The 11,409-nt window shown below is 40.4% G+C and overlaps 1 protein-coding gene across 3 annotated transcripts; it reads left to right on the plus strand.

Moving 5' to 3' along the window:
• Positions 1-104: 104 nt before the first annotated feature.
• LOC147800705 (uncharacterized) lies at positions 105-5,652 on the plus strand. Of its 3 annotated transcripts, none has more exons than XR_015424277.1 (4): positions 105-780; positions 1,400-1,505; positions 3,348-3,481; positions 3,906-5,652. XR_015424277.1 is itself a non-coding variant. In XM_087132711.1 (3 exons), exons 1-3 carry the CDS (start codon positions 2,644-2,646, stop codon positions 4,306-4,308), a joined length of 549 nt encoding a protein of 182 aa, XP_086988837.1. In that variant the 5' UTR covers positions 2,500-2,643; the 3' UTR covers positions 4,309-5,652. The 3 variants fall into 3 exon arrangements, 1 of the variants encoding a protein (XP_086988837.1); XR_015424278.1 differs by having other exon boundaries at positions 105-764; XM_087132711.1 differs by lacking the exons at positions 105-780; positions 1,400-1,505 and adding an exon at positions 2,500-2,655.
• The last annotated feature ends 5,757 nt before the right edge of the window (positions 5,653-11,409 follow it).

An 11,409-nucleotide genomic window follows, 5' to 3' on the forward strand; every position in this document is an offset into this window, starting at 1 on the left:
CTACACAATGTTATCGAATACGCCCTTTGCGAGTAGACTGACGCCTACCCTCCCGCCTAACGTCTTGGGCATTGGTGTGTAATGGGCACCGTCCAACACGTGCACAATTGCTTTGGCTCATCTGGCCTGGCTGAGCTGAAGGTTGCCCGCGATTTTGCCCGCGATTTCATGGAGTAAAGGGAGGCAGAAATGTTTCCACTTTGCGGTACTCCGTTCCACGATAAACTGAACGAATTTTTGGATGTTTTTTAAGAAAGCAGTTTTTCTTGATGAATTGAAAAAAAAATACACCACGGGGCATGGCCGATTATCTCGCACTTTTTGGCGCACCTCATTGATCTATGTAATTTTTACGGAAACCTCTTCAGAATGATGATAGGAAACTCAAAAATAAAATCCACAATTCCGTCGCGAACCAGTTTTAGCCAAAAACGCCACCCAAAATTTCAAATTTTCACGTTTTGGGTGCAGGAAAGTGCGACATGAAATATTACGTCATCGTTTTTACACGGCCAATCAATGAGACTTTTATGGTCCAAATTGAGGGTTTTGCCTTTCTCCAAGAAGAGTTGGATGAAGTTCCTCGAGTGTGCCGGCAGGTGGAAAAATGTGCAGGAATCGGCAGAGGCTAAAATCGTTGAAAAAGCAGAGATGAATCTCGGCTTGTCCTTCACGTCCAGTGCACACGTCATACACGCAGACATGGTAGAAGACGTAGCGCTGTCAAAGTTAGGCCTAACACTCCCGATGATCAACTCTTTAAGGTAGCCTGTTTATAGGGCAAGTATAGTTCTTTTATTTTTATAAAGCGTTTTGATACGTCCCCGTCGATAAATGCACAAGCTCACAGGAGGCAGTAGTAGTAGGCAGGAATTATTTGAGTCCATTCCTGACTTCAAAATAAATTCACGTGTTCGTCATTAAAGTAACACTGACTAAAGTCATTTAAGTGTCTGACCACCATGATCATGACCACTCTGGCTGCAACTTGTATTCTTATGCAGGGTAGGCTACAGTACAACCACAACGTACATTATACGTTTTGCTCACTTCCAGTGAATGCCTTTTAAAATTTGGAAAAAGTTTCATATAGGCCTGCAAAGTTCATTCAGTTTTGTCTTTCATAGGCCTAATCAATCAGTCCATAGAAATCAATTACAAGTCAGGAAAGTCAATATTAGCAGTGAGAGAGTACAAGCATTCTCAATGAAAACAGAATTGTATCAGACCAGTCTCATACGGTTTGTAAACAAGATGTCAAGCGAACTTTGTATATGGAACTCTTTCCTAAAACTTTTTTGCCTTGACAATGATAGGCCTTTATTGTAGTAGTCTGTCCTGTGTAGGCCCTAATATTGTAATAATATCCTATGCTACCAAATCTTTTTTTTTAACACAGGGATTTGGATACCACCAGAAAAGCTACATGTATAAACGCTTCTATGATGTTACCTTGATAGGCCGTGCTGAACGACATCCAAAGAAGCGACCACCTGAGAGTGAAGGTGTGTACCTCTTCATTTTTGTATAGAGTCATCACTGGTTGTTGTCACAATTTCAATAGCACCGAGCATGCAGAAAAACTAACTACGTGACTTCACATGTTGTTGTTTCATAACCTGTTAGAATTGATAATCTGTGAGTTTGTTTTGTCATATATTAACAGAGACCTTTCATTACTCATGTTTGTGCGTACTTAAGTGGATGGTTTCAACTGTACAACCATTCTTTTTTTTTGTTTCATTGTTGGAAGGTCCGATCACAAGACTATATCTACTGAAATTTTAAAAAATTTGCATTTTGGAATTGTCATGTATCTGATTTGCTACTGTTCACAGAGGTTTTAAGTGCCCGCAAACAAGTTCAGTAAATCATTTGCATTTTTTGAAGCTGTTGCTACTATAGTGTCACAGTATGCTTGAGACTTTTTTATCAGATTGTATGTGATAAACACAAATACAGTGTCATCTCGCTACTCACAATCTCGCAGGTAAAATGCAGTCAGCCTATCGTAAATATCGTAGTGTGGAAACAGCTCTTCTGCGTGTTTACAATGATTTGCTATTGGCTGTTGATGAGGGTCGAGAGGCCGTTCTTGTGCTGCTTGATTATTCAGCAGCCTTTGACACAATTGATCATCATGTCTTGCTACAACGCTTACATCACCGCTTTGGCATCAACGACTCTTCCTTGGAATGGTTCACTTCATATTTTGCAAACCGTCAACAATCTGTGCTAATCAATAAGATTTCATCTCCCTCGCATAATGTTAATACCGGAGTGCCACAGGGATCTGTCCTAGGTCCACTATGCTTCACAATGTACACATCCCCACTGGAAGATCTCATCGCATCATACGGCGTCAGCTGCATGATCTACGCTGACGATATTCAACTCTACGTCACCATGACAGAGCAGCAGCGTCCTGACGTCATTCAGCGACTAGAGTCATGCCTCTCACCCATACAATCTTGGTCCACTGCCAATAAACTCAAATTGAATAGCGACAAAACTGAAGTCATCCATATCACCTCTTAGTTTAAGCACCATACTCCAATTGAAAGTCTTCGCATCTCTGACTGCTGCATCAGACCTGTCACCTGCGCCCGTGACCTTGGAACCATCATCACGTCAAACCTCCGAATGCAAAACCAGGTCAACAACATATGCCGCTCTTCTTATCTAGCTCTCCACAAGATTAGACAAATTCGAAATTTCCTTGACAAACAAACGACGGAAAAGCTTGTCCATGCTTTTATCTCCTGCCGCCTTGATTTCTGCAACAGTCTACTACACTGTATCCCTGATTCTCAAACCTCGAAACTTCAGCGCATTCAGAATTCAGCCACCAGACTTGTTACCCGTTCATCATCTAGGCAACATATAACTCCTATTCTGCGCAGCCTTCACTGGCTACCTGTCAATGAGCGAATCGTTTTCAAGATTCTACTCCTCACTCACAAGTGCATCCATGGTTCAGCACCAGCATACCTCCTTGAACTTATTCAAGTACATGTATACGAGCCACAACGCACCCTCTGTTCTAGTTCAACATTGCTGCTCAGTACACCTGTCACTCGCACTAAGACTTATGGATATCGTTCATTCAAGTATGCATCACCATCGCTGTGGAACTCTCTCCCACACCATATCAGAACTGTCAAAAATGAAAACGAATTTAAGTCACTACTTAAAACTCACCTGTTTCATTAATTGCTTTATTTCATAATATTACTGTGAAGCGCATTGAGATGTGCTATGTGATGCGCTATATAAGAAATGTGTTATTATTATTATGTGGAGTCATTTTAGATTTTAATTGAAAATTTTGGATTTTGCCTTTTCAGGAAGCCATCAAATACCCAGTCTTTAGAAGAATTGGTGACGATTTCACAGTGACGACGGAGATCATTGCAGGAGTTGAGGAGTTCGTCTGTCATCTATACAAACAGTTGGATTGTTCTGATGTGAACACTGCAAGGTACATGTTGATCTGAATTACATGTAGTGCTTTTTTCTGATGTGGAAAAAGTTAGAGAAACTATACGGCTACTTTTAGAGTGACCATCACAAAATGTCCTATTTTGTATTAGGGTATTACTTCCTTTACTTGGAATACAAAATGCTTTCAAATTAAGATTGTTTTCAGAGAATTGTATTCTATCCCAATATTCAAGTTACGCAAAAATTGCTCACACTAATAAATCCGAAGGTATACATGTGCACTCAAAGTTTTCCACGAAGTCCTTATTTTCAAACATTGAGTTTGGTTGTGTTTTGCAACTAATTGAAATCTAAATAGATTCATGTAACTGATTGTTGTGCATATTCAGAAAAAATCAAGTTTCTAATCATAATTGATGCTTTTCAAGCCAAAAGACATTTCTCTCAATCTATTTGTCCAGATACAACCTGTTGCAGATGGGAACTGGGATGAAGTTATCAATGCCTCCAAACAAGGATGCCTTGTGCCTTCATGTCAAGAGGGCAAACTACCAAGCAGCCATATACAAGAGAGCCCTGGATCCGCATCCTGTGGTACCATCTCCACACGGACATGGATGGAAGGTCAACAGCGATGACATTTTCATCCACTGGATGGATCTTCCACCTGCTCCCAACAGTGTTATGGAATTAGCCCATTGTCCGTGCAAAAAAAGCCAGTGTGCCAAAGGAAAATGTAGCTGTCTTGAAAACAACTTGCTATGTACCGACTTGTGCAAATGCAGCAACTGTGAGAACATGCAAAGTGACCAGCAGTGTACTCTACCAGAGAGTGATGATTCCGATGTTGACGAGTACTCTTAATCCCTTACAGCTTTCTTCATAAATCCTGTAATCGTTCGCATGAATTAAATTTTACTCTGTGTCAATCCTGAAAAATTTTTGGAGCATGTTAATTGGAGGTTTACCCTCTGTCTCAGTCCTTCAAAATTATCGTTTATTAGCTATCTTTGTGCTTAGGCAGGGCAAGTGGCATTCTAAAGCAGAGTGATTGCTTCCCAAATAAATTTGGGATGGATTTATATGTATGCAGGACTTGGAGCATTGACAGTGGGTTTCCAAAGATAATACATTTGATGAGGATGTTTTGAGGCAAGTAGAAAAGCAATGTTCATTTAGGCCACTGTTTAGAAATGATGCCCAAGGTTTGCTTCAGACTATGACGAACCTCGAACCAAGACTAGCCGTAATGTGACTGTATGCCATCATGATAAATATCCTTAGTAGTTTGGAATAACCCTTCTGTTGTGTGAACAGAGACAATTTCACAAACCAGCTCACCAGAATTTTCTGTGTATTTATGCTAGGTTCGTATGTGACAGCGAGTATGCCATTGTGGTAAATTTCCTTATTATTTTGGGAAAGCCTTTATCTTGTGTGAACAAGAGACAATGTCGCAAACCAACTTATCAGAATTTTCTGAGTGTTTTCATGCTAGGATTGTACTAGTATTGTCTACATGTATGTAAATAATTTTGTCCTTTTGAAATGCAGTTTGGTCGGTTGTGGACTAATGAGAACATGAAGTGAGTCAGACATAAAAACTGGTACATCTTGTCATTTCAGACAAACAAGCCCCTTACTGCAAATGAACGTGCAATTTGCGAATTTAGACCAAATGATTGAAGAAATATTTAGTCTTTGCTTGATCTAGTTTGTGAATGAGACATGTACATCATCATTCATTGATATCAATATCATGATGACATTGACAGTTTTTTAGGTTTTCAGTTCAATGGGATAATTTGCCAACAGATGTCTACTTTCAGTATGGTGTTTGTGAATCATGAAGCATTCCTCTCATTTAGGTACTATGAACCTTCAGAGTTTTGGAGGTGTTACATTTGGGATATCATAATTACAAAGTACAAAACATGAATGCATTCCTGATGACTGCTAAAGTTTGTGCATGTGATAAACTCTTCCCTTTTAGATTAAATTAATCAAGAAATATTAATGTTATACAGGTAACACTGATAGTCAGTGTCAGCATGTGTATTTCAGTATACAGAAGAGCCACTTTCAATTTGAAATATGACTTGTGTTTCTAGTAATTTGGAAGCAGGTGTTTTTTCCTTATATGGAGTGAAGGTGCGGGTATATGAAGTACAACGGAATAAAAGAATTAATGAAATTTTCTTGAAAAAAGTGATAATTTACAAGAGTTTATTTATTTAAAGGGTTTCAACAAGAAATACATGTACATTTGTGTACTAGACATGTTAAAAATTAATTTAACAAGGAAATACATTTTTCAATATAAAGAGCTTGATGTTAAAGAAGAGTAAGAAAACTTCAATGGGAATAGCATTGTGATAAATCTACCAGATACTTTGCAATCGACACTTTTGGACAAAGTTTTACTACCTCAGCAGACACAGTCCCTTTTCAGCAAGCAAGAGCAATACCAAAACTTTCCCCATAGAAAATGTACATGGTTTTCTAACCCCGGCCAATAGAGGGCGCCCTTTTTACATCGATAATTAAAATGCAAATATTTTAATAAATGGTGAACTTGGTATTGTGGATTTTGATCTTTTGTGATCCATAAGGTCTAAACTAACAACTGGCAGTGATTCCACTTAGATCCAAGAGGTGCGCCAAGGAAATTGATTTCCGAGCACATTTTGCTGCCGTGGCCCGTGGTCTAAACAGTTTTATAATCGATCTGATTTCATCGTTTATAGGTCAGTTTTATTTCTTTTATTTGGGGGACTTGCTCTAGGCCATTCACAATCAAGGATATTCAGTACAGACTATTCCATTGTTGTAATTTGATTTGAGAAAAAAATATTTTAAAAATGTGCTTAATATACTACATCATGTTTTTATTTCATTATTCACCTTGCTTCATGGAATGGCTATATGGAATGCCTATTTCTGTGTCAAAACGCCTCTCAAAGATATCCCGTTAACGTTTTTAGGATACAAGAATGCTCATTTTGCCACAATTTGTAATTAGGTGGTAATTTAGATGAAAATGTTCCCTAATGTTAAGAAATACTTTTCTTTGCAGGACTGAAATTGGCAGACCTGTAGCTACATTTAATTTCAGTAAGGGCTATATGCAATGCCTATTTCTGTGTCAAAACACCTCTCAAAGATATCCCGGTTTTTAGGATACAAGAAAGCCCATTTTGCAGATGAAAATGTACCCTACATGTTAAGAAATATTCTCCTTTTCTTTGCACGACTCAAATAAGCAGATCACTAGCCAAACTTAATTTCAGTAAGGGCTGTTTGGAATGACTATTTCTGTGTGAAAACGCCTGTGAAACATATTCCTTTTTCAGGATAAAAGAATGCTAATTTTGTCACAATTTGTAATTGCTTGATAGTTTAGACAGAAATGTAGGCCTACCCTACATGTTAAGAAATATTTTCCTTTTCCTTGCATGACTCGAACCAGCAGATCACTAGCCAAACTTAATTTCAGTAAGGGCTATATGAAATGAATATTTCTGTGTCAAAACGCCTCTGAAAGATATCCCGTTTTTAGGATACAAGAACGCTCATTTTGCCACAATTTGTAATGAAGTGTAAAAAGGAACTTCGTGAATTTTTCAGTCAACATTTATTTTGACATGCTATCTCCTTGAATATGTAAAAAAAGGAAGTGGTGTCCATACCTTTTACAGGCAGAACTTAAAGCATTTTTTTAAAATTTGAATATGCCAAATAATCTTTTAACTCTAGTATTACATGTATATCAATTGCGCAAAATAAGTCTCAGTTGAATGTCACTTGGTCCATGCATATGCCATGGTCCTTTTGCTATATTTTCTTTAATCAGCAATTTGACATATCTAACAGTAATTCAAATCAAGTTGCATAGACGTATTCTGTAGTGTAAAATGTCCTGTTAATCCTATTATTGCTTTCAGAATAAAGATCAAAAGCCACGTCGACCACTCTGATGATTTTCACCTTGTGATAATTATATTTGCGATTGGTACTTAAATTTGTGACAAATACTTAGCTGAACAAAATCTACAACTAACTCCAAACACTTGATCTTGCATTGCACAAGGATTTGTGTATTCTTGAAATGAGGATTACTTATACTCCCCTCAACTCAAATTTCAGATTGGTTGGTATAAATCTTCTCCCCATTTTTAATGCTTTGCTAATTAACACGGTATTTTGTTCAATGAGAAAAGGATGGCAGTCACGCCATCGACATGTTAATTGCTGAATTTCTATACATGTAAATTTTCCGATTAATTAGTGACACGAAGCAATTACAGACTACTTCAAAGACAACATTGTCCGTCGCCTTCGCGAACAACGAGGGATCATAGAAATATTTCTATAAATCCTGAATTTGGACTGATAGTTTCTAGTTCGAGGTATTTCTTTCACCACCCCCCCCCCAAAAAAAAATTGCAGGCCTATTTTAAATTTGGATAGAGGAGGGCAGCTACGTTCAGAGCTTAGCGCAGAGTTTTAATATTACATTGGGGGTGTCATTGGGAAAGGCTGATAAAAGACTATCGGGCTAACCCCCATAAAACTGAAACGAAAAGTGATCTGCTGGCCATAATCTTTAATTTACATTGAAAAAAAGAGGCCAATCTTTTCCCTATAGAGTCAACAGGCGGAGCTATTTCGGTCTGATTTTACACTGTTTCCTACATGGGTGCGTATGTGATAGTGCAACCTGTCAACTTGCGGCTCCCATGGCAGCAGACCAAAAGGGGGCGTCTTGTCCTTTTTTTGTGAGATATTTACCAGTTTAAAAAAATGGCGTTATTTTTTTTGTCTGCAGAAGTTGTCAACAAATAAAGATTACTGCCAAATTTCAGAGTAATGTTCACCGTCCATCTCGTGTTGGGTTCGTGTAGGGTTTTTTGCACAGTGTTTCACAGTGTAGAGTTTGTGGATCTCGGCCTCGCCAAAAAAACAAGTTTCCGCAGTGTGCACGACTCAATGGAGTAGGGTTTGCCACTCTCGTGTAGGATTCGTGTAGGGTTTTTTGTACAGTGTCTTATGGTGTAGGGTTTGGTTATCTCGGCCTCGCCAAAAAATACACAATTTACCTGGTGTGCACGACTCAATGGAGTAGGGTTTGCCACTCGTGTAGGATTCGTGTAGGGTTTTTTGTACAGTGTCTTATTGTGTAGGGTTTGGGGATCTCGGCCTCGCCCAAAAAATACAAGATTTACCTGGTGTGCACGACTCAATGGAGTAGGGTTTTCTACGCTCGTGTAGGATTCGTGTAGGGTTTTTTGTACAGTGTCTTATGGTGTAGGGTTTGGGGATCTCGGCCTCGCCAAAAAATACACAATTTACCTGGTGTGCACGACTCAATGGAGTAGGGTTTGCCACTCTCGTGTAGGATTCGTGTAGGGTTTTTTGTACAGTGTCTTATGGTGTAGGGTTTGGGGATCTCGGCCTCGCCCAAAAAATACAAGATTTACCTGGTGTGCACGACTCAATGGAGTAGGGTTTTCTACGCTCGTGTAGGATTCGTGTAGGGTTTTTTGTACAGTGTCTTATGGTGTAGGGTTTGGGGATCTCGGCCTCGCCAAAAAATACACAATTTACCTGGTGTGCACGACTCAATGGAGTAGGGTTTGCCACTCTCGTGTAGGATTCGTGTAGGGTTTTTTGTACAGTGTCTTATGGTGTAGGGTTTGGTTATCTCGGCCTCGCCAAAAAATACACAATTTACCTGGTGTGCACGACTCAATGGAGTAGGGTTTGCCACTCGTGTAGGATTCGTGTAGGGTTTTTTGTACAGTGTCTTATGGTGTAGGGTTTGGTTATCTCGGCCTCGCCAAAAAATACAAGATTTACCTGGTGTGCACGACTCAATGGAGTAGGGTTTTCTACGCTCGTGTAGGATTCGTGTAGGGTTTTTTGTACAGTGTCTTATGGTGTAGGGTTTGGGGATCTCGGCCTCGCCAAAAAATACACAATTTACCTGGTGTGCACGACTCAATGGAGTAGGGTTTGCCACTCGTGTAGGATTCGTGTAGGGTTTTTTGTACAGTGTCTTATTGTGTAGGGTTTGGGGATCTCGGCCTCGCCCAAAAAATACAAGATTTACCTGGTGTGCACGACTCAATGGAGTAGGGTTTTCTACGCTCGTGTAGGATTCGTGTAGGGTTTTTTGTACAGTGTCTTATGGTGTAGGGTTTGGGGATCTCGGCCTCGCCAAAAAATACACAATTTACCTGGTGTGCACGACTCAATGGAGTAGGGTTTGCCACTCGTGTAGGATTCGTGTAGGGTTTTTTGTACAGTGTCTTATTGTGTAGGGTTTGGGGATCTCGGCCTCGCCCAAAAAATACAAGATTTACCTGGTGTGCACGACTCAATGGAGTAGGGTTTTCTACGCTCGTGTAGGATTCGTGTAGGGTTTTTTGTACAGTGTCTTATGGTGTAGGGTTAGGGGATCTCGGCCTCGCCAAAAAATACACAATTTACCTGGTGTGCACGACTCAATGGAGTAGGGTTTGCCACTCTCGTGTAGGATTCGTGTAGGGTTTTTTGTACAGTGTCTTATGGTGTAGGGTTTGGGGATCTCGGCCTCGCCCAAAAAATACAAGATTTACCTGGTGTGCACGACTCAATGGAGTAGGGTTTTCTACGCTCGTGTAGGATTCGTGTAGGGTTTTTTGTACAGTGTCTTATGGTGTAGGGTTTGGGGATCTCGGCCTCGCCAAAAAATACACAATTTACCTGGTGTGCACGACTCAATGGAGTAGGGTTTGCCACTCTCGTGTAGGATTCGTGTAGGGTTTTTTGTACAGTGTCTTATGGTGTAGGGTTTGGTTATCTCGGCCTCGCCAAAAAATACACAATTTACCTGGTGTGCACGACTCAATGGAGTAGGGTTTGCCACTCGTGTAGGATTCGTGTAGGGTTTTTTTTACAGTGTCTTATGGTGTAGGGTTTGGGGATCTCGGCCTCGCCCAAAAAATACAAGATTTACCTGGTGTGCACGACTCAATGGAGTAGGGTTTTCTACGCTCGTGTAGGATTCGTGTAGGGTTTTTTGTACAGTGTCTTATGGTGTAGGGTTTGGGGATCTCGGCCTCGCCCAAAAAATACAAGATTTACCTGGTGTGCACGACTCAATGGAGTAGGGTTTTCTACGCTCGTGTAGGATTCGTGTAGGGTTTTTTGTACAGTGTCTTATGGTGTAGGGTTTGGGGATCTCGGCCTCGCCCAAAAAATACAAGATTTACCTGGTGTGCACGACTCAATGGAGTAGGGTTTTCTACGCTCGTGTAGGATTCGTGTAGGGTTTTTTGTACAGTGTCTTATGGTGTAGGGTTTGGTTATCTCGGCCTCGCCAAAAAATACACAATTTACCTGGTGTGCACGACTCAATGGAGTAGGGTTTGCCACTCGTGTAGGATTCGTGTAGGGTTTTTTGTACAGTGTCTTATGGTGTAGGGTTTGGGGATCTCGGCCTCGCCCAAAAAATACAAGATTTACCTGGTGTGCACGACTCAATGGAGTAGGGTTTTCTACGCTCGTGTAGGATTCGTGTAGGGTTTTTTGTACAGTGTCTTATGGTGTAGGGTTTGGTTATCTCGGCCTCGCCAAAAAATACACAATTTACCTGGTGTGCACGACTCAATGGAGTAGGGTTTGCCACTCTCGTGTAGGATTCGTGTAGGGTTTTTTGTACAGTGTCTTATGGTGTAGGGTTTGGTTATCTCGGCCTCGCCAAAAAATACACAATTTACCTGGTGTGCACGACTCAATGGAGTAGGGTTTGCCACTCGTGTAGGATTCGTGTAGGGTTTTTGTACAGTGTCTTATGGTGTAGGGTTTGGGGATCTCGGCCTCGCCCAAAAAATACAAGATTTACCTGGTGTGCACGACTCAATGGAGTAGGGTTTTCTACGCTCGTGTAGGATTCGTGTAGGGTTTTTTGTACAGTGTCTT

Source organism: Acanthaster planci, linkage group LG01 (assembly GCF_054643075.1).
Source record: "Acanthaster planci isolate LZ-2023a linkage group LG01, COTS_SCS, whole genome shotgun sequence".
In the NCBI taxonomy this organism is placed as follows: domain Eukaryota; kingdom Metazoa; phylum Echinodermata; class Asteroidea; order Valvatida; family Acanthasteridae; genus Acanthaster; species Acanthaster planci.

Coding starts and splice junctions, on each gene's coding strand:
- LOC147800705 (XM_087132711.1), top strand. Junction 3,482..3,905: donor TCTGATGTGAACACTGCAAG/GTACATGTTGAT, acceptor CTATTTGTCCAG/ATACAACCTGTTGCAGATGG.